Source organism: Podarcis cretensis (assembly GCF_951804945.1).
Source record: "Podarcis cretensis genome assembly, chromosome: 8".
NCBI lineage: Eukaryota > Metazoa > Chordata > Lepidosauria > Squamata > Lacertidae > Podarcis > Podarcis cretensis.
Genome location: NC_137177.1, coordinates 49,115,582 through 49,143,443, shown reverse-complemented (window position 1 = coordinate 49,143,443; position 27,862 = coordinate 49,115,582). Strand labels below are relative to the sequence as shown.

Genomic DNA, 27,862 nt, shown 5'->3' with positions numbered 1-27,862 from the left:
AGAACTTGTGCTCTGCAAAACATTGCTTTATTTTACAACCACTGTACAGGAATATGAAGAAAGCTGTACCACAGGAAAACAAAGGTAAAAAGAGTGAATACTTATTTTATTCATAATTGAGATTTTTCCCTAGTCTTTTAAGTAAAGTACCGAGAACTTGCTGGGTGTACTGTAAATGTTCGAATTCTAGAGCCTCCCAGGGTGTTTCTGGAACTGCATTCCTTTCCCCATATTGAGAACAGATTGTCACCAGCATCTTATCATAGCATGGGAGGGAACACTTTATTTCCACTAGTGGCAACAGGAATTAGCAGCTGCCTGTACTCCAGAGGCATGTGACGCTCTATCAGCACATTTAAAGGAATCTTGTCAGTTATCAGTCCTTGCCTGGATTAAAAAGGGGAAGAAAATAATACATGAGTTAGGAAATAAAGTTTGTTTACAACTAATGGTCATTATGCCATTTGCTATTAGGCAGAAAATGAGTTCTCAGCTAAATTTGTTCATTCTGATCATTGCCCTCATGAACTGTGACTGTAGCTTCAGATAATCGAGAGGCCAGACAGACATTTTAAATAAAGGCCGGGTATACAGAAATCGCTTACCATGTCAAACTAAAAACGTTGGGGACAAGAATGAATGAATAAGCATTGGGGACATGATGTGGGACAGCACAAACCTATGTTTGATAGAGACCACACACACGAGGTTTTTTTAAGGATCTCCAGGAGCAGGCACAAATAGCAGGTCTGAATTTAACACATTCACCAGACATTTGTCCAAAGCTGGGCATTGGCACTGAGTAGCAATCTGTGTAAGTGTAAGATGGGACTGCCCAGTTAGCATTCACCAGCCCCTCTTCATCACATTCCTCTCTGCTGAAATGTCCATTTTAGTTCCCTTTTGTACTGCATACCCCATGATACACACAACTGCCTCTTTTTTATTTCAGGTATTGGAAAGAGGTTCTTGTAATACAATGACCTCAAAACTTTCTTTAGCAGAACAGATTTTACTCAAAGACACCAATGAAGTAGTCATGACTACTTCTACACCCCATGTCTGCTTGAAGGAAAACAAGGGCCAGGTTAGAGACTACTTGCTTTGCAATAAAGCTGCCTGGAAATTGACTTGCAGAAGGCCCCAGGACTCTATAAAAAGTGTTAGTCTTCAAGTATGCATGCCCTTCTGTTAGTCAATTACTGTTTGAGAGATCTGTTTTCAGAAATATATACAACTTCAGTAACGCTGGACTGGAACATCCCTTCAATTTGATGAAGAGCCCTTGAAACAGCAAACTAAACATCATTTACCGCCTCATGAGAAGCTCCAGATCAGCTGGCTCTACAGTCTTTCTTCTGGCATGATTTGCATAGGCTTCCAAGTCGTCACTCAGTTGTTTAAAGTACAAGTTCACACTAAAAGGATACGAAAAGCAAGTTAAGCAAGCTGCAGCCTTCCCACATTCCAAGGGATGGCTATGCTGCAAGGCCACAAGAGAAACAAGAGGACCCAGTCCTCAAAACGTGTGGCAATGATGGAAATTGACAGCACAACAACCTTCATGCCACATAGCCACACTTTGGTTTTCTTGGTCCAACAGTGTTCAGCTGGCAACCTCTTCTCCCACATCATTAATTGGTATGAAAGGTGTTCACCATTACTCACCAGTTCTCCACAGTCTTGAAAGCATCCTTGGCCACTGGCATCTTCACACAGCGGGCAAATACATTTTTTACAAACTTGCTGGGGAGAGCTGGCTCACATTTTCCTCTGCATGCCCTCTCAGCTGGCTTTGTAGCCTGCTTAACTGAAAGCTGTTTTGAAAGAGACCTCCAAGGGAAATAAATGTTAAATGTGTGCAGCAAGCTCTACAGGAACAGATGCAACACACAACACATAATCCTCCTGTTTTACTTCCTCAGGGAAGTTTCACCTTAGTTTAATGTTGAAAAGAGTGAGTGCTTCATGTACATTAGTAACAATGTGACTGGCCTACCAACAGAGGTACACAGAAAGGGAAGAAATAATGCATATAATAGCCAGAAATGGCAAAGTAGTATGAAAATTCAGAATTCCTATGTATTATTATTTATTGAATTTATATACCCCCCCATACCTGGAGGTCTCGGGGTGGTTCACAGAAAAGATCAACATAAAAACCACAGTATAATCAAAATAAAAACAACAACCCAATAACATCACCTCTGTCAAAAAAAGAGTAGTCCTGTGTTTCCACTAGAAAGATTTAACAGATACTTGGCAGATCTGCATTCCCACACCTTTTTTAGCATCAGCAGCTACAATCTCAGGCACTGTTGTGACAAGGATACTAAATCAGAAAAGCTAAAGACTAGTTTGAGGTCGTATTAAGCATGTGCAAAATGCTTACCCATCACTGAGTAACAGCAACCAGCCATTAAAAATAGAGAGTTGGAGCAGGACTTCCAGGTCACAAGAAATGACTTCTAGGCAACACATTGTACCTCTTGCATTGAGAAACCAAGCATTGCAAAGAAGCCCAAGAAGCTACAATGCTTGTGCAGACCAGACACCCAAATGTATAGTCCTTTTATGCTGTAGACAGCGTAAGGCAAAACAGCTATTTCAGATTAATAGAAGTCAGTTGCCATAGTCAGTTGCTGAGGCTGAAGTTCTATCCCATTGCAATTAAATAGTTACCTGGAGGCAGCCACTTTCGGAGCATGTAGGGCAGACAGCAATGGTGTACACTGGACAACTCTATTACGTACAAATGCCGGTGTCTTTTCAGTTAAGTCTGATGGGAGAAAAAAATATAAGGCCTGTGCATGCCATCTCCAAGAAGAACTCAGAGTAGGCTGAAAGGCAGTAGGTCACAGATAGGGTTGCTTGAAGCAACTTGGAACTTCCTCCCTTTTCACTGCTGACCTAATACTCCACAGCAAGGGCTTGAGTGATTCACCAGCAACTGATTTCTTACCACTGGGTAGAAGTCTAGCTGTGAATCCTTGCTGGGAGTTTGAGACGAGATAAGGAAATAATTCAAGAACAAGTAATGCTCTGGAATAAGGCTGTACATTGATAAGTCTCCCATGACAGTCCCCAAAGAGCTAAAATACTCTGTTTTGTTCTGAAAATCTGGCGGAATGAGCTCACCAACAGGTAGCTTCAAATTCCATTTGTCTACACTTCCATGAGTAACCACAATTCCATTCCCCTTCCCAAAACAAATCTTCTCACCAACATTCTCAGAATCCATTTCAGTCTCTGACACCTCCTCAGTTTCAGAATCCATTTCAGCTTCTGAAACCATGTCATCCATAGTTTCTCGGTCCAACATTTTTCCTTGAGATGTTCCGTCTTCCATTTCTTTTGTTGGTAGCCTCTCAAACTGCTCAGATCTCTTTCTGCTTAAACGTCTGCTTGGAGTTGCAGCTTTGGTACTTTGGGGGTTCTGAATATCTACAAGGAAATAATTCAAGAACAAGTAATGCTCCAGAATAGGGCTGTACATTGATAAGTCTCACTGTGAAAGTCCTAAAATACTCTGTTTTGTTCTGAAAATCTGGAGGAATGAGCTCACCAACAGGTAGCTTCAAATTCCATTTGTCTACACTTCCATGAGTAACCACAATTCCATTCCCCTTCCCAAAACAAATCTCCTCACCAACATTTTCAGAATCCATTTCAGTCTCTGACACCTCCTCAGTTTCAGAATCCATTTCAGCTTCTGAAACCATGTCATCCATAGTTTCTCGGTCCAACATTTTTTCTTGAGAGGTTCCGTCTTCCATTTCTTTCGTTGGTAGCCTCTCAAACTGCTCAGATCTCTTTCTACTTACATGTTTGCTTGGAGTTGCAGCTTTAGTACTTTGGGGGTTCTGAATATCTACAAGTCAGAGGCAAATAAGGTATTCATTCAGTGACAAATAAAATCTTAGAGAACTTTTAGAAATACAGTCACACACAATACACCTGGGTCTGCTACTACCCATTCACATATTGCCAAATACTTTTTAGCTTTGACAGTATTGCTGGAGTTCAGCAGAGAAGGCACATGAAAAAATTTCCTCTGGAGTCTCATCTCCACAAGAAAAAAGGAATTATGTTCTGGGTACTGGCAATACTCAATCCCATTTTAGCTCCTGAGATCACACCTGAGACATATGTTCTCTGCAACGTTATGATCCGCAAACTTTTCAAATTGAGATCCATAGGATGTTTATTTTATTTAAAAGAATTTATAAAACCACTTAAACCAAAAATCTGTAACTGGTGCATATAGGGCAATTTAAAACAATGATCAACATACAAATAAAAACCAGCAAAATTCATAATTTGTTTACATGTCTGTATAGGTTTGCCAAAACAAAAAGTAGTACTATACATGGCCTGGATTACTATGCTGATCTTTTTGGAGAACAGACAGGGCAATCATTCGATGCTGAGGTGACCATCAATCAGTCAAATCTTCCAGAATGGCAAGTGGTAACTCCTGCAGAGATTAAAATCTCTGATAGTTTAAAATCAAATAAAGTGCCAGGTGAGGACATGATGCCGCCAGAGCTATTTAAGACACATATGGAATGGTGGCAACCCATCTTGGTCAAAGTCTACACCCATAAAAATAATACAGCTTAAATGCCAGCTGGCTGGAAATTGAACATTATCGTGCCAATTTATAAGAAAGGGGATAAAACCCTCCCTCAAAATTACCGCCCCATTAGCCTGCTGGACATCCCCTCCAAGCTCTATGCCCGTCATCTGCTTACCAAATTAACAGACTGGCTAAGTGAAAATAACCTCATATATAAATAAATATATGAGGAACAAGCAGGGTTCAGAGCTGGATATAGTACTATTGACCAGTGTTTTACACTGTCTCATATCATCAACAAATATACAACAGAACAAACATAACCTGTTTGCTGCCTTTATTGACCTATCTGCTGCTTTTGACTCAATCAACCGTAATAGACTGTGGAAGAAATTCTCAAATGCTAATATAGACCTATGACTCTTATTATTAATTTGTGAATTGTATCGTGACACCAAAACTCAAGTTAGAGTAGGGTTAAGGGGAATGATCTTGGTGATGATCTTACTGGGTTTATATTAACAAGAGCAAAATTAAGTTAGAGAGGCATTACAGGTGTTCAGAAAATACAAAAGATAGGCAAATTGACAGATACCTCCTAAATGTCTGTCCTTATATATAAGGGAAAGGAGGAAGGAAAAGGTAGAGGGTTTTCGTATTAGCTAAGCTTGTCCCAGATGTGCTCCAGGAGTCATAGCAGATTTCTTATGGTGAGGAAATGAATGTATTGAAAGCAAGAAGAGAAGCATCCAAATCACCTGGAAGGGAGGAGATAAAACACTAATGCAATTGCTAGTTGTGAAAGTCTTCAACTTTCCTCACTTCCACTGCAGATTACTTACTGGTGGGCAGATGATTTCCAGGACTTAAGAAGTGTTCCATATCACTGTTCCCATGCAGGCTCTCTTGCTGCCCTCTTTCAGTAGTAACAGTCCTTTCCTGGAACCCAACTTTCAAACCATTTGCATGTTCGGCGCTCTGCCTTAGCATCTTTTTTTGATGATGGCGTATTAATCCTTCTTCAGTATCCTGCAGGCTCTGCTGATGCTCTTCCATTGGATTAGCAGCATTTTCCTCAAGTACAGCTTCAATCCCATCAACACAGTCAGTGTATTGTGTGAATATCTCTTTTTGTTCATTCTGTGTCACTCCTTCAACAGCCAAATCATTCTCTGCACCCTGCCAGGGTGTCTGAGTAGAAGATGGCAAGCTCTCTCTGACTAAGGACTGCCTCGTTGGGTGAAGCTGAGGATGAACAGCAGAAAGCCCTGCTCCACTCTGCCTGCTGAGCTCAGGTTGGGCAAACAACTCTGTATCAGCAAATTGTGCTGAGGAATCATTTGATAACATACTTGGAGCCACAAGGTAGCTCTGTGCTGTTGAAAAAAATTCAAAAACGGATTAGCCTTTTAAATGGAGATAACATTCCATGTTCCACCATTACAACTTTCAGACACTTCCTTCTGCACTGGAATATTAATCTCCCCTCTACTCACAGGTTGCTACTCAAATAGACACAGGCACCCGGTCCAAATGAGAACCAAAGGAAACTCACAGCCTTTTGTTTGCAGCAAGTTTTGTTCAATGCCGTCTTCAAAAGCTTTCACATTAACACCTCTGTAATTCTTTGGCCTACGGACTAAGCCTTTCTTCCCAGCAGAGCACAATGGTGGTGGGGTTCTAAAAGAGATCTGAGACCTGAGAATATAAGAACAGAGCACATGAAACATATTGCTTGTTTATTTAGCACTGCCTTCCCTCTCTAATAATGGTCATTGTTGCATGTTAGTATAATGAACAGGGAGCCCTATACACGGAATCACCAGCTAACTCTTGTATTCATCTTCCTAATGGACTCTGATCTTTCTCACTGAATCCCAATGGAGCCGACAATTCCCATATCACTGGACCCATGGTGCTCAACTGTCATAGCCATACTCAAACCAAGCTCAGAGAACACAATCCTGGGTAGACAAATGTGGCATTGGACCTACCGTAAAGTTTCATTTTATGTAGGTAATAGAGGTGATCCTTGGACAGGTTGTCCTTCCCACTCACTCCACTAGGCAGGAATATGCAAATTAGAGCTGTTCTTACATTGTAGTGGGAGGGCAAGTGAGAGAGAGAGAGAGAGAGAGAGAGAGAGGGCAAGCTCCCCTGTTGAAGGTATCAAAGCTCAAGTAAAAAAGCTACCTACAGCCCCTTAAGAAGGTGTCATGAAACCTGAAAGAAGACAAACCCATCTTTCAGTTTCATCCACCAAGCTAACTCAAACACATCACTTAGACCAGGGGCTCCCAACTGTGGTCCTCAAACCACCAATGGATCATGAACTTCATTTAGGTATGGGTGTGAAGAACATCCATCACTTTAAATATTCATACTGATTTTTAATTGTATCTCCTGTAACTATATTCCTATTGATGTTCCTATAATCCCTGCAAATAAATAAAAATGAAACAACACAAGAGTAAGTACCCTGTGAGGAAATGGATCATTGCTGTCTTTACTGACAGTTGTATTATATGTTATAAATAACATATCCACAAGTATGTTATTTAGCACTGTTGGAATAAGGGAAACTTGGTAATTCAGCCATTAATTTACCACAAGGAAACTCTACTTGTAGACTCATTTAAAAGCCAAAATAACTTCTGGATGTTTATGGCTCTGAAACAGATAACCTAAGGAAATTGACAGTATATATTAGGGGTAGTCAGCCTTTTTATACCTACCGCCCACTAATGCATCTTTCTTGATGGTAAAATTTCCTTACCGCCCACCAGTGCTTGATGGAAGGAGGATTCAGCTTGTGCCGTAGAACCCCCTACCGCCCACCTAAAATCATGAAAGGCCCATTAGTGGGTGGTAGGGACCAGATTGACAACCCCTGGAATATATCATGTGTCAAATGCTGATGAAGCAGAAATCCCTAACTATGGGGAGGCAAGGTAAGAATAGAACGTTGATAACTTTTACTGACACACAGTGTGTGTGATGATACCAGAGATAGATTTAGGGGAGCGCAACCAGTTCAGTCACACTGGCAATGGAGCCTTGGGAGTGCCACAATTATGAGGTAAAATGGAAAGTGAGAGGCAGAGGAGAGGGGCTGAATTTTGGTGTCACACGAGGTGCCACTTAAAGTTGAGTTCCCAAGGTCTGCCACTGATACTATTCAGCAGTGCAAAAACAGTCTAAATATTCACACTTAGGTTAAAATCAGACAGTTCTCCAAACCAGGGAATAGTTATCCTTTTTTCAGACAGAGGACCACATTGGCCCATGGACATCCCACTGGGAGCCACACATAAAAGCAGCCATGGCCTTTTCTCACCATTATTGCTTATTAATTTCACTTTCCTCAGTAAGTACTATCCAACATCACTGCACTTCTACTTTCCTTATTCCTTCGATGTACATTCAAGTTGAAAATTTCATTCACAGCTGTTTCCAGAAACAAGGAAAATAGCTTGGAAAGGCTTTTGCACTGGTTCCAGCTTCCCAGGGGCATAGTGTGGTGGGGGGAGGGGGGGCTCTCAGGGCAATCACCCTGGGCACTTTTTTCTGAGGGGTGTGCTACTTACAACGCCTTCCCCAAGCCAGACTTGTGCTGCTTTGCAAGGCTAGGATCTGATCAGATCCCAGCCTCGCAAAGCGGGACTGGCTCAGGGAGGGTGAGAAGGAAGCCAGGTGCCCATTGATCTCAGCCTTGCCCTTGAGGGGCTGGGATCAAAGGGTGCATGGCTGTTCTGCCCTTCTCATGCTGTCCTCCCTGAGCCACTTTGCAAGGCTGGGATCATTTCAGCCTTGCCAAGTGGCTTGGAGCTGGTGTCACGTTGGCAGCAAAGACTGGTGCATGATGGGCTCCATTCACCCCCGGCATATATGCACACCCCAGACACCATGAAACCGCACCCTGCAGCTGCAGCTTCCTCTCCTTGTTGCTAATCCATAAAGGAAAAATTGGGAACTTCTCTGCCTCTTATTTCCCATGCAGCTACTTTTGGTAAAAGAATAATAATGGGTTGCTAGCTCTAAGACAGCTCTAAGGCAGCATTACAACTGTGGATGGGGAGCATGGCCATGCTCCATCATTCCTCCTGCTTCCACCCCATCCAAATCAGGCTCCATAGCTACTTACTTGTGGTTCTTATTTGCTCTCCCTTACTGGCTTCAGTGTCTGCCATTGTTCATGCAAATGCCTGACAATGAGGTGAATCTAACTAAGATCCTAGAGGGCTCAACAGCACCACTTGCTGCTTTGCAAAACGTTACAACTCGTCCCCCCAAACATCCAATACAGCAGCCAAATTGCTTGGGGGACACAGGCATTCTTGGGGGTGGTGTATGCAGGCCACAGCTTAGCCATCCCTGCTCCAAACCATGGTATGATCAGGAACAAGCAGTGGAAGCCTTAGGCTTATGCACTCACTTCTCTCTCCATCTAGCCTCATAAACAAGAGATTTAGAAACCTCTCCTAATCGTCTCCCTTTTCCTGCAGGTGGGCAGCAGGGAGAAAACAGGCTCATCCGCTTGAGACTTTCTGGTGCTCACTCCTGCTACTCCAAATCACTGTTTGGAGGATCATCTGAATGTAGCCATGCTGAATGTAGTGGCATATAGAGCAACCAAGTAGCTCCAGCACCTCTGCCATCACTGTTGTAGCCCTCACTAGGTACATATCGTGAAAAGTGGGTAAGAAATCAAATAAATAAGAAAAATAATAGTTTGTAATTCTTCTTTCATCAGTGTTGACAATGTACAGGATGGTGACATTATGCTGTTCAGTAGAGGAAGAATCAGTTGTTACAGCATAGTCACAGAGGAAAGATAACTTACTTTGTCCGAGATGTGTCGTCCAACAATGAATGAGCTAGAAAACAGATCAAGGCATATACTGAATGGCCATGGTAGTGAAGGGTGCAAATTCTACATCTTACAAAAATATTATTTAATGAATCAACTATTCTTTATTATTAATACAGTGGTACCTCTGTTTATGAATTTAATCCATTCCAGAAGGCTGTTCTGAAACTGAAACCGTTCTGAAACTGAGGTGCACTTTCCCTAATGAGGCCTCCTGCCACCAGTGCCCTTCCACCATTCGGATTCCGTTCTTAGACCGAAGTAAAGTTTGCAAACCGGGACACTATTTTCGGTTTTGCGGAGTGTGTAAACCGAATTGTACTTAAACAGGACTGTTCTTAAACCGAGGTACCACTGTACTGTGTAAATATTTATTTATTTCACTTATACTTTTCCTCTTCAGAGCTCAGAGTGGCTTATAATACTTTCCAGGGCCAGACCTGCTTTAGTTTCAGCAACAAAACTGTATCATGTGCCTTCTCACTGTTCTCTAGGCAATTCAGAAATATTAAATATGGAAATTCTCTGCAGTGTTAATCTGAGCCATATTCATGGGTGAGTTCAGAAGGACACAGCAATTATTCTTAGTCACATATTCCAAAGCCTACACATGGCCTGTTCATTGCAAGACATATTTGGCTAAGGCACCAGAATACCATTAACACTAGCTCTGATTGTTTCCAACAATTCTTCACAAAGGAGAGTGCTCATTGTTCAGTGCACTGGTGCTCCTTGAAAAAGACCTCTTTGGTTATTTCTGCTGCTGCTCCCATTTGTGCACATTACTAGGCAAAAGACAAGCATGAGCTGATTTTTGTTAAATAGACAGATGGGGAAAAGTAGACTACTCACTTATATTTCCTTTGTTCCTTGTCACAACTTCAACAGCCGTATCAGTCTCTGCACCCTGAATGGAGGATGACAAACTCCCTTTGGCTAAAGATTGCCTTGACGGGTGAAGCTGAGAATGAACAGCAGAAAGCCCTGCTCCACTTTGCCTGCTGAGCTCAGGTTGGGCAAACAACTCTGTATCAGCAAATTGTGCTGAGGAATCATTTGATAACATACTTGGAGCCACAAGGTAGCTCTGTGCTGTTGAAAAAAAAAATCAAAAACGGATTAGCCTTTTAAATGGAGATAACAGTCTGATCATTCCATGCTCCACCATAACAACTTTCAGACACTTCCTTCTGCACTGGAATATTAATCTCCCCTCTACTCACAGGTTGCTACTCAAATAGACACAGGCACCTGGTCCAAATGAGAACCAAAGGAAACTCACAGCCTTTTGTTTGCAGCAAGTTTTGTTCAATGCCGTCTTCAAAAGCTTTCACAGTAACAGCTCTGTAATTCTTTGGCCTACGGACTAAGCCTTTCTTCCCAGCAGAGCGCAATGGTGGTGGGGTTCTAAAAGAGATCTGAGACCTGAGAATATAAGAACAGAGCACATGAAACATATTGCTTGTTTATCTAGCACTGCTTTCCCTCTAATAATGGTCATTGTTGCATGTTAGTATAATGAACAGGGAGCCCTATACAAGAAATCACCAGCTGGCTCTTGTATTCATCTTCCTAATGGACTCTGATCTTTCTCACTGAATCCCAATGGAGCCGACAATTCCCATATCATTGGACCCATGGAGCTCAACTGTCATAGCCATACTCAAACCAAGCTCAAAGAACACAATTTAGGGTGGACAGATAAACCCCACAAAGTAGCTGGTGAAAGACCCCTCACAGCCATAGAATTCAGTCAGCTAAACAAACAGCTGTGAATTCCTTTAGGAATTCTGCACATAGGTTAACAAACCCCCCCTCCCCATGCAAATAAATAAAAATAAGGACGCTGTGGGAAAATGGGTCATTGCTGTTTTTAGCGACAGCTGTGTTACCCTTTTCCATGAATATGTTATTTAGCAGTGTGGGAATCAGGGAAAATTTATTACTGAATTGCCACAAGGAAAATCTTGTAAACTCAGGGAACAGTATCTTTTTAAAACACACACACACACACACACACACACACACACACACAAAATCTGGATATTTGTGGTTCTGAAGCAGGAAACAAGAAATTGACATTATGTGTGAAAGGCTGATGTAGCATAGGCAGATTTTCCCCATCCTGTCCATGTTGCAGACCAAGCTGAAATCTCTAACACTGGGCAGGAGAGTAAAAAAAAGAGAAAGCTGATAAACATGGCTACTTCCCACATGTATTCCATTTTAATTTCTTTTTAATTAATACCTAATGAATTTCAGTTACCCCAGCAAATGCACCCCACTCCCACATATATCATTTAAATTTTGGCAGTGTTCAAAAACAGGGCGTTTTAAGCTGCCTAGATATTCACAAGTAGGCAACATAATCCTCCAAACCAAGCATTAACCACCCCTGTGCCAAATAATGATTCGAAGGATCAGAAGCAAGCAGTTCAGTCCTTGGGCTTATGTACTCCCCTTTTCTGCCACATAGGTAAGAGGAGATTAGAAACTTCTGCTTCTAGTCTCCTCTCTTTATCTAAATTTGAGGAGGAAGCTCATCATCTTGAAGTTTTATGGTGCTCACTCCCAGCCCTTCAAACCATGCGTTGAAGGATCATCAGAATGTAGGCATACTGGATGTAGTGACTTATAGTTCAACCAAGTACTTCCAACACTTCTGTTATCATTCCTGTAACCTGCTTTGGGACGTTGTGGTGAAGGACAGATGAGAGATTTAATAAATAATACAATAAAAAATTTTCATTGTTCTTTCATCCCTTTCCACAATATACTAGATGCTGACTTTATGTTGCTCAGCAGGGGAAGAATCGGTTGTTACACCATAGTCACAGAGCAAAAATAACTTACTTTGACTGAGATGTGATGTCCAACAATGAATGAGCTGAAAAAGAAGTCAAGATATGTTTTAGATGGCTATGATAATGAAGCATGCAAGTTTTCCAGAAATATTATTTAATGAATAAACTATGCTTTACCTACTGCAAAAAGTTCACTTATATCACATTCTAAGACTAGAGAGAGAAACATATTTTTTTAAAAAATATGACCATGCATCAAAGGATTATTTATTTCACTTATACTGCTCCTCTTCACAGCTCAGAGTGAGTTATGTATAGTTTGGATAGTTACCCTGAACATACTTTTCTCTGGAGAGGTGAACAAGGCATCCATCCACCTTGGAAGTTGAATGGAATCTGTTCCGGAAGTCCATTCGACTTCCAAAATGTCCAGAAACCAAAGTATGGCCTCTGATTGGCTGCAGGAAGTCCCTGCAGCCAATCAGAAGCTGTGCAAGCCCTGTCAGATGTTTGGGTTCCAAAGAACATTCACAAAGTGGAACATTCACTTCTGGGTTTGCAGTGTTCGAGAGCCAAAACATCAGAGTACCAAGGCGTTCAACAACCGAGGTATGACTGTAATTGGTTAAGCCCTCATTTTGCCCTAGAGAGGCAAGGAACCATATAACCACCTTTTTTATATTTCCCTTATCCTGCTAGTGCTTCCTCCATTTCCATTTATGGCCAAGCAAATATACAGTGATTCAACAGGTCTTTTTGAGGAAGGAAAACAACCCATGCCTTACAGACTAGCAAAAATCAAAGTCCCCCCCGCCCCCCCAATAAACTGCTCCTTCAGAAAGCTGGGGAAAAGGCATTTGGTGCCAAGGTTGGTTCTGGGAAAGGAGAAGTCTAACTGAAGAAAATGAGAGGGAAATGCCACATTCTGGCAGGATTCTTCATGCAACCATTGGGATAAAAAAAATGGCACTGAAAAATCTGTGGAAGACAGCCACTCGCCCAGAAATATGGATGCAAATGACAATTTTTCTATGCTAACAAATGAAGGGGATGAAGTCCTGTCTGGAATTGAAGCAATCTCACCCATGTCATCAAGAAGCTGAATACCAACTAGCTCTAGCTGGGTAGGACTGTTGAGGAGCTTCATGCTAGGAGCATGGATGTAAAATCCTTTAAGGCAGGCACAGCAGAGGGTTGTGTCAAGGACTTGCAAAAGCAACTAGCATTAGCTGGGTCATGGACATGCTGGAGTTGCTGAAGCACTCACAGTCTCATTGTAAAGAAGTGCACGGTGGAAGAGGCTACGTGCAACAGATGTTATTCTCTTTAGTGCACTCAGAGATTTAACAACTCTAATGCATTTTTTGTCTGTCAAATAGGTGGCTGTGACTTTTCCATGTCACTGGGAAGAGCGATGGGTTATGTCAGAAAGCAGAAATTTTCACTTTGGCAACAGATATACTAAAATTGGAACATTACCAAGATTAGTACGGCCCCTGCACAAGAATGACAAGCGCATTTTTAAGCCAAAAAGCAGGGGACAAAGAGCAATTTCAGAAAACTAGAAAGGAGAAAACAGATACTACCCCCGTCCTTCAGACAGAGAGAAAGAGAATATGATAAAACAAGTAATCCAAAAAGGAGAAAATGCAGTAGAGCAGGGGTAGGCAACCTAAGGCCCATGGGCCACAAGCAGCCCACAGGGATTGTTTAACCAGCCCATGAACCGCCCCCAAGGCAAGTCCCCGCACACTGCGCTAAACCAGCGCAGCGTGGTGTGGGGACTCGCTTCCATGATGCCGGAAATCATGTCTGCACTGAAGGAATGGGTTTCCAAAATCCAAAAACTGACTGTGCAGGCAGTTTTAAACTGCACCAAAATCCCTATTTTTCCTTAGCTAAAATGCATAAACTCAAGCCGTTGAGTAAATCCATAACAAGAACAAAGCTCTCTCCCTTATCAGTCTGTGGCGGCAATGAGTGACCTTGCCAAGTTCCAGTACAGCAGGGATGATGCATGTGTGCCTTATCTTATGTGCTGACCACAAAGACGCGCAGACCCACATCTGGGAATAACGCCCAGAGTGTGTTCTCAGAAATGGTCATCTCTGCCTCCCAGATAAGAGTAGGAAGAGGAAGATCCTTTTATGGTCAGAAGTACAGGAAGGAAGATCCTTTTATGGTTGAGAGTACCAGAGCAGGAACATATGTGATGTCAACCTGCGTATGTAGGCCGACGTGGTTGGGCTCCTAGGGGAGGAGTGAGAGGGTGCCTGGAGGATATATAAACTGCATGAATCCTGTCATTTCTTTGGACTTGCTGAGGACTAATCATGCAAGTGCCTTCTGCTATCCGGAGAGCAGAATAAACTCTTTCTTTGAACCAACCTCGGTGTCATTTTGACTTCCTTCCTCCTGTCCCAGAGCAACGCAGACCCAATCGGTGAACTCCAATAAGGCTACAGCACAGATGCCTGAAATTGTGGGCGCACCCGCAATTTGACCCATGAAATATCAGACTTAAGGCACCAGCAAACCATTAACATCTCATTCTATTGTTTCCAGCTATAGAAAAAATGCTTGTTGTTTTAGGAACTGGTGTTCCTTCCTCTGCAACACGTATAGTGGCTAATTATCCTCTTTAGCCATCACTGCTGCTGCCGCCCCCCCCCCAAAAAAAAATTGGGCACTTGACTAGTCAAAGGAAGAGCATGTCCTGAGTTTTTTATGTAGAGAGGCAGTATCACTTCTGCCTTTCACATTTACTACCCCCACTCTGGTGGTGCATTGCTGTTTATAATTTCATTTGGCAAGCAAGGTTACAGTAAGGTGGATTGTTCCAGGATATTCTCAGAACAAAAATAATATAACGAACCTTTTGGAACTCATTTTCCTTCATAGTTACGACTTAAATGTAACATAATTTTCACAAATGTATATCAGGTAGTTCTATTCCCCATTTCAAATTAGTGTTAGATTGGTATAACCCTACTTTTATTGGTGTCTAAATTACTGAGCTTGGTCAGTGAATTGCAGCCCAAGGGTGACATTCTCCTATTTGGTTTTCTTAAAGTTATAACCTCCCCAAAGCAATGGAGAAGAAGACAACTCATTTAACAGTTTACTTTACTCTGATCTTCAAACAAGAAGATTCATAAAATCCTCAGCTTTTCTAGTGCACCCTAACCTTCAATGCTCCCACTCACTTGAGGCAAGTTGCTCATCCACAGCTCTCTCAAACACAGAAAGACGGACCTTCTTTTTTGACCTGGTGTTGAGCAGTGCAGTCCGAGATGTAGCCTTGGGAGCAGAGTCAGACAAATGGATTTCTAGGTTGCTGAAAGATGACAAAGCCAGTCTTCAGTCAGGAAAACAGTTTAATGTCAACTTCCAGGAAATATGCCAACATTTCTCCAGCCTTGCTGAAGAAAGAATTTGCCTTCATAGTTAAGGAACAAATGAGGGCCTAAAGTTTAGTGTCACTATAACTGGGTGACCTGAGCAGAGCTTGCACAATACCAACATACAGCTGCTCAATCTTACTGTCAGTGACATAGTGGGACCATACCTACAGGAATACTGCCTGCTCAGATTGGAAAGTCAAAGAGGGGGAAAAAAGACATTTTACAGTGCAATCCTTTATAAGCGTACAGGGATAAGTCCCACTGAGTTCACTTAGGCTTATTTCCAGAAAAGTGTTGATAGGACTGTAGCCATAATCTGGTAGAACTATATACTCAGGAGTAAGACATTTGTCAGCAAGTATACAAACATGCTTCATGCACAGAACATCTGAGAAATCACACTCTTATGAAATGTCAGGATACTAGCTATATTAGCAGCATACTGAGATGCTCTTAGTCATTATCCATGTGTCTAATTACACTTCTGTGCTCTGTATGGTCTTGCTGGAAAAAAGCTTTATATATTTCATTGCTAATTAATGACCACCTACTATTTACAAGAGCAGACAAAACTACAGAAAGAATCTGTTTGCTTTTAGCTATAATTAAAATTATTTATGTAGCACCATCAGTGTTCATAGCACATTATAAAGGAATGTAAACCCACACAAACTTAAAATAAAATTTGCAAGTATTTTGTTATTGAGCTGTTCTCCCCTTCTCCCAGCCAAGTGCAGAAAGTTCAGTCTCAGAACCACCTGTCTTATGCCAAGTCACCACTATTGCCCGCATCATCTTCTAGCCACTCAGCACTTTTGCTGCCCTACTTCTGTGAAAGTGTCTCAAAATAGAAGAGTTGCCACATAAGCAGTGGGGTTGTTATTAAGCTTCTGAAAATATTTTCCCCCATTACCTCTTTAAGTAGAGTTTGACAGGCTGTGTCCCTCCAGATGCTGTTAGACAACAACTCTTGAAATACAACTGCCATCATTCCTGACCACACTGGTGGGAACTTAAGTCCAACACAACTTCTGAAGGGCCACAGGTTCCTCATCCCTGCCTTAAAACTTCTGTTGTTATAAATGGCTGGTTGATTCAAATTGGTCCTCTTCCAGTAGCAAAGCAAGTTAACTTCCAGCCCCCACTTGCCTAAAGCAACCATTCAACAGCTATTCAACGTTTCGGCATCCATCACATCATCCCTTACAAACTGAATAGTCATTCCTCAAACTTCTACATGTTGGTTCCATTACGTAATGTCAGTGAGCACAATATAACGTACTGAAAGAACACAAGAAAACAACCTGGCCAAAATTTACAGGTTTTCAAAAGAATTTTACAAAGAAATATGCTTAGGATTGCAGCCTTAATCATGTTTAGTTACCTGCAGGGTACACTCTGCAAAGGAGCTTGGACTTCTGTCTCCACTGGTTTGGGGGAATCAGGTTTTTCAGGAACAAGAGGGGAGACTATTGGCTCTGTTAAAAGAATACATGGACAAATTGTATTTCTAATGGAACTCCAAGCAAATTAAAATTGCAGCAAGAAGATGAGTGGGAAAAATATGTCTAACTGCACTTTTAAAGCAGAGAATAATGACTGTAACACTGCCATAGACAAGAGAGATTTAACTGGACTGTGACCATAAAAAAGACTTTGTCCTTTACACCATGCTCAAAATAGCATTGTGCAAAACAAACTTTTTAAATGAATATTTAAAGTGGCAGACAGATATGTTCAATTTATTAGACTTATATTAGTTTCAGAAATGCATCAAGAGACTGAACTTAATGTGAAGATTTATTCTCAGAGGATGAATGGTATACTGTACTGAAGTGGGTTACTCCTCACTTGCTTTGACACTTATATAAATGACACTTTGTCCCTGTTGTTTGGAGGAGTAACAATTGTCTTCTAGTTTTGGGACATACTGTAGCAGCTTTACCAAAAAACCCATACTTCCGAAGTCAGTGGTAGAAGGTTTTATACAGAAGGTCCTAGGTTCAATCCCCAACATTTCCAGGAAGGACCAGAATTCTTCTTCATCCCTGAGGAGCTGTTGCCAATCAGTAATTGTATTGAACTAATAGGACCAATTGTCTATTGGTATAATGCTGTTTCCTATGACTGCCCCTTCCCTCTACTCAACAGCACCAAAGACATTCTTCTATCCCCTACTTACGGGTCTCCAGAACCTTCCTGAATAGAGTTCGAGGTGTTACTGGATCCGTATAAATAGAGGCACCAGATCTTTGATAGGCCATGGATCTGAAGGGTCTCTCCTGGGGAGATAAAAGGCACTCCTGAAGCCAGGTAGCACACTTCTATGTTACAACAGAATTCTAAGGGCATGTCTTAGATTGAATGGATTTAAATCAAAGTGCTTTAAACCAGCAAGAAAAAGGCCAATATAAGCCATTGATCTAAATCAAGTTTTCCATTGATTACTTCTTCAGATATTTCCTAAACAATAGTACAAATGTGAACATTAAATCTGTTAATTTATAACCGAGTATTATTGTTGTTTCACGTTTAGAAACCAGATCCTCCATGTCAGTGCATATGCTTTTGAAAACTGTTTCACCTCCTGAGGGAATGTCTTTAATGATTCCCATATACAATCTTTCTTTTGAACAGCAGCCATTACAATGAGGTTAAGTATGGGAATACAAGAACCTGAGCAACGGACAACTCTGTCTTCTGCTCTTCTTTTCAGTGTTGCTCATTTCTGCTTTTCTCTGCTTTGGGTCCAACCCCAGTCCCACAGAAATAAACAAACATGAAATGTCCATGACTGATAGGTTCAAGTAAGGTCTGATAGTTACTGCGCAGACTGACTAGAGGTTGTTTTTATGAAGTAAAATACTCATATTAAAACCCCCCCAAACATTTTATTTATTTACATAGAAGACCCTGATGTAATGCTGATGAAGGTAGTGCAGTGGTGGGTGGGTGTGTTCTCTCTACCTTGTGTCCTCTGGCTTGTGAGGTGCTTCAAGAGTTCATCATACCACCAAGCTCTTCAAAATCTACATGAAGCCATTAGGGGAAATAATGGTTTGCACTGCCACCAAATGCTGATGACAAGTAGTTCTACCTTTCCTGTCTGCCTACTAATCCCAGGGAGAGTATGGAACTTTTGAACAGCTACCTGAATCCTGTTTTGAGACTGATGAGAGAGAACAAGCTGTTCTCTATAGTTCAGATTTCTATTGTACATAGCTGGTTTATACTAGAGTATGCTTTTTTTAAAAAATGGATTTTATTTTATATTAATAAATTTGTAATAAATTAATAAATTTGTAAGCACCAAGAGGACTTAAATGAAACACATGACTCACTAATACCTTCATTTGATTTTAGCAAACATTCAAGAAAGCAGACTTAAGATTACAACCTCATTTTAAACTCTAGTTTATGATTCAGTTATAATTTGTATGTATGTGAAAAGTGCCCTTCTTTCAAGTGATGACAGAAGCTCAGCACAGGAGCCGGCCCCACTCTTGCAACACCTATGTAGGGCTTAATTTATGAGTAAAGTAACCACATTAGGAACAGGCTGCTGCAAAGTTATGCCATTTCCTTCAGCAACCTAGGTGATATAGCAGTTAAGAGCACCAGCCTAAGGGCTGTGTACACACCATACATTTAAAGCACATTTCTGCCATCACAAGGAATTCTGGAAACTGTTCGCAGTAGCTCTGTTAAGGGTGAACTACACTTCCCAAGCTTGGGAGGTGGGGACGACCATGCTTTAAATCAGTGTTTCCCAAACAGGAAACACTGTTTTTACTGGATCGCCAACTGTTTACAGATGACTACTACCATCATCCCTAGCTAGCAGGACCAGTGGTCAGGGATTATGGGCACTGTAGTCTATAAACAACTGGAGACCCATGGTTGGGGGGGGGACTGTTTTAAATGTATGGTGCATGTACAGCCCAAGAGGAGGTTCAGATCCCCTATCAGCCATGAAGCTTACTGGAGTGATTACGGACAAAATGCTGTATCTCACCCTAACATACCTCACAGGGCTATTTTGAGGATAAAACGGTAATGCCGTCAGAACGGTCTTTGTAGCCCTGAGTTCCTTGGAGGGGGGGAGAAGGATATACTACAATAATAGTAGAATATACACCTAAGAAGTAAAAATAAAACAAAAACCAGCTCGTCTGTAAAGGAGATGAAGAAGGGCAAGAAGAAATCACCAGAGTCTGCTCCTGTTAGACCTCAGGGCCAACTCTTGAGATCCCTGTGACTTACTAAATGTTTATTGTTTCACATGCGTGCATTTTTAAAAGTGCATGGATGCTGCTCGGAAAGATACGTATCCTGAAAAGGCGAGATAAAAAAAATTGTTATAACTGATAATTAGGGTCCGTGCTGCCCCGCCCGGTACCTTCATCTTACCTTCATCTCCAACCGCAGAGACCGCCTCAGGCGCCGTGGGGTCTCCAGCTTCTCCTCGCGCGACCTCCTCCGAGTAGCCATGGCTGCCTCTTTCTGCGTTTTAGTTGCCGACAGGCGGCCGCTGAGGCGAGTCTCTCGCATAGTGCAAACGGCCACCGGCCGGCAGGCGCGAGACTCAAATGGCTGCCGAAGCCCGCTTCTTTCTCTCCCGCTCAGGGATTCAAGCGGCATCAGCTGAGAGAGTCTCGCGATAATTCCTCGCTTCGGCCCACGACCGGGTCGTCGCCTCTCGCATTGGTTGCTGGGAGATGTAGTTCTGCCGTTGAAAGTAGCAACAGCGGAGACTCCTTTGTCTGTTACTGTTGCATGCGCCCTCCCTGATCCTATACTGTACAGAGCGAATAAAACCCGGTACGTGGATGCACCTGTAGAGCTCAAAGTTCACATGGGCGCATTCTATGCCAACACATACTTCCGCTCACCCCGTTTCCCTAATCTGATTATTTAAGGCTGAGAAATAGAAGGATGTCTAGATTTACAGCATTCCTGGAACTACTGTAATGAATAAACCAAGGATGCAGAACGCGTGGCTCTGCAGATGTTGTTGGACTATGACTCCAGTTAGCCCTGATCGTTGGTCAGCAATATCTGAAGGGCCACTCACAGGTCTCCCATCCTAGGATCAAACACTGAGACAATATGGTAGGCTAGCACTTGGCTGTGCCCTAATAATAAATATTCATATTTCTGTAACTTACAGAGTGGTGCAACGTAAGTTCTTGCGTGTATGAAGTTCAGCGTGGGATATTTTAGAATAGTATAAATCCAGAATCACTACTATCTAGAGTAAGCCTCAATATATGAAAACATGTCTGTAAAAGGGTTAACCCACAGAAAATGAACTGAAAGGCCAGTACAGTGGTACCTCGGGTTACATAAGCTTCAGGTTATATACGCTTCAGGTTACAGACTCTGCTAACCCACAAATATTACCTCGGGTTAAGAACTTTGCTTCAGGATGAGAACAGAAATTGTGCAGCGGCGGCGCAGCGGCAACGGGAGGCCCCATTAGCTAAAGTGGTGCTTCAGGTTAAGAACAGTTTCAGGTTAAGAACAGACCTCCAGAACGAATTACGTTCTTAACCTGAGGTACCACTGTACTTCTTTTGCAGCCATGTTGATATTTGCTGCATACACACAATACATTCAAAGCACACTATTATCCCCCAAGGAATTCTATGAACAGTAGTTTGCTAAGAGTGCTGGGAACTGTAGCTTTGTGAGGGGTAAACTATAGTTCCCATGATTCTTTTGGGGAAAGAAATATGGTTTAAATGTATGATGTACAGCTTGGTGCCTTTTGTATTTCATTGCTATTTAACTCTTAACCTTTACATTTCCCTCACATACCTTTGTGTGGGGGTGGTTGTGGGTGTATGCATGCATGCCAGTTGAAGATTACTGAATCTGATGAAGTGGATTTCAGTGCACAAAAACTTGTGCTGTAGTTCGAAACACATTATTTCCTACAAAGAATTGTGGGCACTGCAATTTAGTCCTCACTGAGGTAATTCTCAGCAACCTTCAACAAACTACAAGTGCCCAGGATTCTTTGATGTAAATAATGTTCTTCAAATCTGCTTAAAAGGTATAGTGTATACACAGCCAATTAATTAAAAGTGCTAAAAGCACAAAAGTATGGGCAGTTAATAAGGTACTTGCATATATGTAATTTCACTTCTGGTTCTTTTTTGGCCTGTTGCATCTGCATTATATTCTGTTACATTGTGCTTTTAATTTTAAATATGTAATAGTTTTTATTTTTTATATTATTGTGCCTTTTAATATTGTTACAAAAGAGCCAGTGTGGTAGAGTGGTAGACTCGTAATCTGGTGAACCAGGTTCATGTCTCCGCTCCTCCACATGCATCTGCTGGATGACCTTGGGCTAGTCACACTTCTTTGAAGTCTCTCAGCCCCACTCACCTCAAGGGAGTGTTTGTTGTGGGGGAGGAAGGGAAAAGGAGATTGTTAGCCGCTTTGAGACCGCTTCGGGTAGTGATAAAGCGGGATATCAAATCCAAACTCCTCTTCTTCTCTCTGTTGAGTGATGGCAATAGCCCATGGGTTCTCAGGCACACACACAGGGTCTGTGTTCCTTTGGATAATAGAAGACACAGCAGAGACTGTTGTGCTTTAAGAAACATGGTTTATTCACCTATTTACACCTTCAGTCTGCATGGAGGGAGTCAAGATCTTACAGCATGGTCTATGGCATTGCAAGCAACCCTTCCTCTGCCTGGCCAAGATGGCTTTCAGCCCTTCTTCCTCCTTCTTCTTCCCAGGAATCCCTGCTTCAAAACTCCCTTTTCCTATCCACTCAAACACACAGTTACCCCAGGAACCTTTATGACATCTGACTCCCCAGGGCAAAGGATCCTTCTCTGATGTCTTATTAACACCTTTTTTTGTCATGCTAACAGGTTTGCTGTTCACCCAGCCAGCTAGACTGGTATGAATACCCCAGCCCAGGAATTCCTTTACAGCTTGCATTATCCCTTCATTCCACAAATAACCAAAATCCTAGCAGTTAATTTCTAGGGTGTATCCACATTCACATCATTAAGCAGCAGTATAGAAATGCATTTTTAAAAATGCACAGGCCTACCCCATTCATACACAAAATATGCCCTTAAGTCAGGATTTGAAAGTGAAATGACTGTTGGGAAAAGTTTCTCCAAGATATTTCCTTCTACAGATTTAGGAGAGCTAAGACGGCTTTTTGGGATTGTTCTATGTGCTAAAATAAAGTGTAATTTTTCTCAGGGAATATTTCCTAAATGTTGATGGGTGAAAGATTGGTTTTCTGTGGAATGTGTGTCTGCTATGTGTGTACAACCTAATTTTTTATAACACTGAAAGTGATTTACCTTTATGGCTGCGTAGGGATTAGAACCCTGATCTTCCAGGTCCTAGTAACCACCACACCGTCTCTCAGGCTGGGAATTGAAACTCTAAGGGTAAACTGCAGTGCCCAGAATACATGTGAAGTAAAGAATGTACTTTAGCAGTGTCGTGTGAACGCAGTCCAGGCTGCCATGCTACCCACGTCTACTCAGACGCAAGATCCATTGGCTTCAATTGTATTTACTCCCAGGTAAGCATGCACAGTAGGACTCGAAATAAATTCCAGCGAGGAGCCTTGTTAGTCTGCTGCAGCAAACAAATAAGAAGTCCTGGGGCACCTTAAAGACTAACAAATATTATTACAGCACAAGCCAAAACAAAGGCCAACTATTTATATTTATTTATTGCCTCATAAAGCCTCCAGCCACCTTCCAAAAAAGTTGTGGGGCTCGCGGAGGATTGTGGGAAGCTGGAGAGCGCGCGTGGAATCCCCAGCCCGCTTTCTCTCCCGCTCTTCTGTGGCCAAGTTAAACACTCCCGTTGCTGCCCCGCCCAGTGGTGCCTTGTGGGAAACGTAGTTCCGGCGGCGGCGCGGTGCTTTGTGGGGCGGGTAGTTCCGTTTCCTGTGGCGCTGTTGCGGAGAGCGGTCTACTGTGGCGGTGGCGGAGGAGGCTCGCCTTGTCGTTGGGACTCGGCATCGGGAGGCCTTGTGGGATCTGTAGTCCCGGCTGCCTCGGCCCGCCGAGGGAAAGGAGGAGGGCGCAGCGAAACACCACACAGACCATGCCCGGGTTCACGTGCTGCGTGCCAGGCTGCTACAACAACTCGCACCGAGACAAGGCGCTTCACTTCTACACCTTCCCGAAGGACGCGGAGCTGCGCCGCCTTTGGCTGAAAAATGTGTCGCGGGCCGGAGTGAGCGGATGCTTCAGCACTTTCCAGCCCACGACGGGCCACCGCGTCTGCTCCGAGCACTTCCCCGGCGGGCGCAAGTCCTACCTGGTGCGGGTGCCCACCATCTTCCCCTTGCGGGGCGTCAACGAGCGCAAGGGCGCCCGTGGGAACCGGCGCGCACGCCACGCCCCCGCGCCTCCCCAGGCGCCCGCGGTCGCCGCCGCGCAAGCCGCGGTCTTGCTCGCTTTGCAGGAGGGAGCTGCCGCCGCCGCCGCGGCTGGGCAAGGTGTGCCCCGGGGAGGAGGCGCAGGAGATGATGTGAAGCCTATGGACCTGACCGTGCAGGTGGAGCTGGGAGGTCCTGGGACGATGCTGGGGGCCCCAGGGGCGATGTTGGGAGGCCCCGGGGCAATGATCGGGGGCCCTGTTAGCCTGGCATTCCTTACAGATAACGGGCCATTGGTGGACAGCCCGCCAGACCACTCCTACTCACTGTCGTCGGGTACCACGTCGGAGGAGTTGCTGCGCAAACTGAACGAGCAGCGGGACATCATTGCTCTGCTGGAGGTGAAGATGAAGGAGATGAAGGGCAGCATCCGCCGCCTGCGCCTGTCCGAAGCCCAACTCCGGGAGGAGATCCGGGAGAAGGACCGCCTGCTGCATGCTGCCAGCATGGGAGGGGTGGCTCGCAAGCGCCATGGTCTCTGAGACATACATGCCCTCCTTAGGATTGGGGTCCTGCTCTTCAATTTGCTTGTTTCATGTAGGGCAGGGGACCGAGCACAAATCGACCTGTGTGGTATTGTTTGCAAACAGAAGTGGCAAGAAATGCCCAAACAGGACGAAGGGGGTGCGTGGGTGGGTGGAGGCAGGCAGGCAAGCAGTTGTAGCAAGGACAAATGGTGCTCCACAGCTTGGTGTGGTATTGCTGCCCAAGATACATTTTTGGTCCCTTTCAGTCAGGTCTACACTGTGACAGGCAAATCACCAGTTCTTGACTATGTACTGACAACATTTCCTTCTCCTGTCAGGAAGCCCAGGGTGGTGTGTGAGCAGGCCCACACTTAACTGGACCCACACACTCACTTTTTACATGTTTTTCTGTGAGAAGTACCCACCAGGAGTTGGCTATAACAATATTTTTATATACATAAAAAGATGGGTACCGTTTGGATTACTGGTTATCAGCTGATGCTCTACTCGTATTATGTCCTGTTCAAAGCACAGTAGCAGACAGCAGCTGCTTTGGTACTCTCAGTAATGTTGATTCTGTGCGAGCTGGTCCATTTTTAGCATTGCTGGGAAAATGTCTCTAATAAAGCTGGATGTTTCCATTAAGTGGGCGGGTGTAGGGCTATGAGCTTCTGTCACCAGTGGGATTAAATTTAGTGCAAAGCTAATTTTGAGGAACAATAACAGTTACTTTCTAGACAAGCACACTCGGGTTGTAAATCATTTACTCTGGAATAGTCTAGTGAAAGTCATGGCACTTTCCTATGATTATTCTGCAGTAAATGTCTTGGTGATCAACGCCTTAGAAACCATGGCCATCAGTGGATTTTGTTTGTTTCTCTTTATGGAAAGAGAGAGAGAGAAAAAATGTGGGTTGTCATCCCCCACCCACAAACTACTGATATGGAGTATGCCATTTTTGATGCCAAGTTCATTCTTAATCATTAAAGAGGGCAACTGGAGTCTGTATTCCTAGGATGCAGTTATATTTGGTGTTTTGCCCTTTTTCGGTTTCTAGTTTCAAGGGATTATTATGGCCATGCCATAGTTGGATGACTCCCTGCCCATCATGGCATTCAACAACTGCTTCTTTTACTTCAGCAATGATTCAATATTCTCTTGTGTAAACCAGTATTGTGTGGTTTATTTCCTTTTCACATATAATATACTGGGATGCAATCTGGCTAGCATAAGAGGAATGAGGTTAAGTTACAGTGGCTTTGCAAACTTTTCATACTTCTAAATAAATTAGCATTCTAACACTCTCTGTTAAGAACCTGGAAGATGTTAATATCACAACCATGGACTGATAAATTTGTGAGATACACTTGTACTTTTCAGATATTTATGAGCCAGTTTGCATCTCCATGGATATGAAGATGGAAAGAGATTAGAGAGCAGCCTGCCCTATGGCCTGATTCACTTTTGTCAGAAATAGATGTTGAGACCCCACCAATATTTGTATGTCTGTGTAGCACCAAATAGATGCTTCTGATTATTGTATTCAGTGTGGTTGATGATATACTTCAAATAAGAGTCCCCAACGGTCTGTGTACTCTGCATGGCTATGCAGAGAATGCCAGAACATCTCATTTCACAAAGAAAGAAAGAAAAACACAATGCAATAGCTAGAGTTTTTGAGTTTATCAAACCCATAACTAAAAATCACAACTGTAGGCATGTAGATTGGCTTGTATTTTCAAGTGTAAAAATACCTTTGGTTGAAACTATTGTGACTGGCAGGGATTGGCTAGTGTCAGAATGGCCATCTGCCCCATTTTTTTTCCTCTTTCTTTTTTGTTACAGTATTTTTTATATTTTATATAACAAATCTCAAATAGAAACCACAAGCTTGTATTGCTTATATACGTTGTATATACCAATAACAGTAAAAGCAATGAAGAAAATATTTTTTTAAAAATGGAGAGGGGGAGATTATTCCCTCAAACAATTAAAAAGCTTGAAAAAATACCATAAAGAAAACCTATTTCTTACATGTCCCTTGTTCGTCTGACTGTATATACTGTAGGTCGTAAGACATGTTCAATTCTTGGTGTAATTGACTCCGCAGTTTATTGCAGGAGGCAGCAGCACACCATAAACTCTAACCTCATTGGATTTCATGGATGTTCTGCTGTAGCCATTGGGGAATTGGTCTGTTGTTTGAACAAGATAGTAGACTGTATCAAATTATTTGACTAGAAGTTGCTAGAACATGATTCAGCTTGTAACTAATTTTTTTTTTTTAATAACTATCTTCTTTTTCCAATCTTAGCAGATTTCTGTGCTGCCCCCCCCCATACTTCTGAAGTGGGGAAGAAAACTACAGACAATTTTACTGCCATGTGTTGTGCTTAGGTCAAGTTTGGCCACACAGCTTGCATTTTGCTCTGTATGCATCTGTTGAGACCTTAAGCAGCACACTAGTTTTCTTTCTTTGTAAATAGACGGTGCATTCTAGCTGGCTGAGAGTGTTTCAAAAGTGTGTTGTGACAAGTCGTGGTACTTTTCTACCATCATTATGCACTAAAATACGTTCAGTTGCTTGGATTACTGGACTGGTTATCTGTTGGACTGTTCTAGTTTACTGGTTATCCTGAGGTGCTAGCAAATATGCTTAATTTGAATAAAATATATTTTGTTTTTGTTATACAGTACTGCAGTCTGTAATTTGTCTGTAACATCTAATAGTTCTTTCTTCCTCCACCTACTCCATGGCATTTGCTTGTTTCTGCTTTGATTAAACACATTTCAGTGTTTTGTTTTCTATCTCACTTGGTTAAGAGACTTTTATTTGCAAGGTCTTCTTCTTTGGTGATCACTTGTAGCTGAGTAAGATTGTCTTCCATGAACATGGTCATAACCGTGAGTCCGTTTTGAATCCACATGTCCTTCCACAGTGGGGACATAGGTTTTGGGATGGGAGTTGATCATGGTGAGGGTTTGCCAAACATGCCTTCCTCTGAGCACGTTTCTCAATTTCATCCTGAGTCTGAGCGTCTTCAAAGTCCATGACACCTTTGGTAAAGGCTGTTCTCCAGTTGGAGCACAAACAGGCCAGTGTTTCCCAATTGTTGGTGTTTAAACTACATTTTTAAAGATTTGCCTTGAAAGAGTCTTTAAAACTCTTTTGTTTACCATCAGCATTACGCTTTGGAATAGAGTAGTTGATTTGGAAGACGATAATCAGGCATCCAAACAACATGACCATTTCAAAAAGTTGATGCTGAAGAATCATTGTTTTGACACTGGTGATCTTTGC

The 27,862-nt window shown here is 42.6% G+C and overlaps 2 protein-coding genes across 2 annotated transcripts; one reads left to right on the top strand and one right to left on the bottom strand.

Moving 5' to 3' along the window:
* Positions 1-5: 5 nt before the first annotated feature.
* On the bottom strand, positions 6-20,313 carry CENPT (centromere protein T). The gene is made up of 16 exons (XM_079987878.1): positions 20,068-20,313; positions 17,840-17,939; positions 17,042-17,135; positions 15,460-15,590; positions 12,303-12,336; positions 10,732-10,874; positions 10,302-10,541; positions 9,423-9,456; positions 6,135-6,277; positions 5,422-5,955; positions 3,650-3,871; positions 3,223-3,444; positions 2,683-2,779; positions 1,669-1,833; positions 1,314-1,418; positions 6-387 (listed from the first exon to the last, which is right to left on the bottom strand). The coding sequence occupies exons 1-16, from the start codon at positions 20,296-20,298 to the stop codon at positions 261-263; spliced, it is 2,622 nt and encodes an 873-aa protein (XP_079844004.1). The 5' UTR covers positions 20,299-20,313; the 3' UTR covers positions 6-260.
* A 1,850-nt stretch (positions 20,314-22,163) lies between these two features.
* On the top strand, positions 22,164-27,250 carry THAP11 (THAP domain containing 11). Its single transcript, XM_079986596.1, has one exon. It carries the CDS (start codon positions 23,758-23,760, stop codon positions 24,574-24,576), a length of 819 nt encoding a protein of 272 aa, XP_079842722.1. The 5' UTR covers positions 22,164-23,757; the 3' UTR covers positions 24,577-27,250.
* Positions 27,251-27,862: the final 612 nt, after the last annotated feature.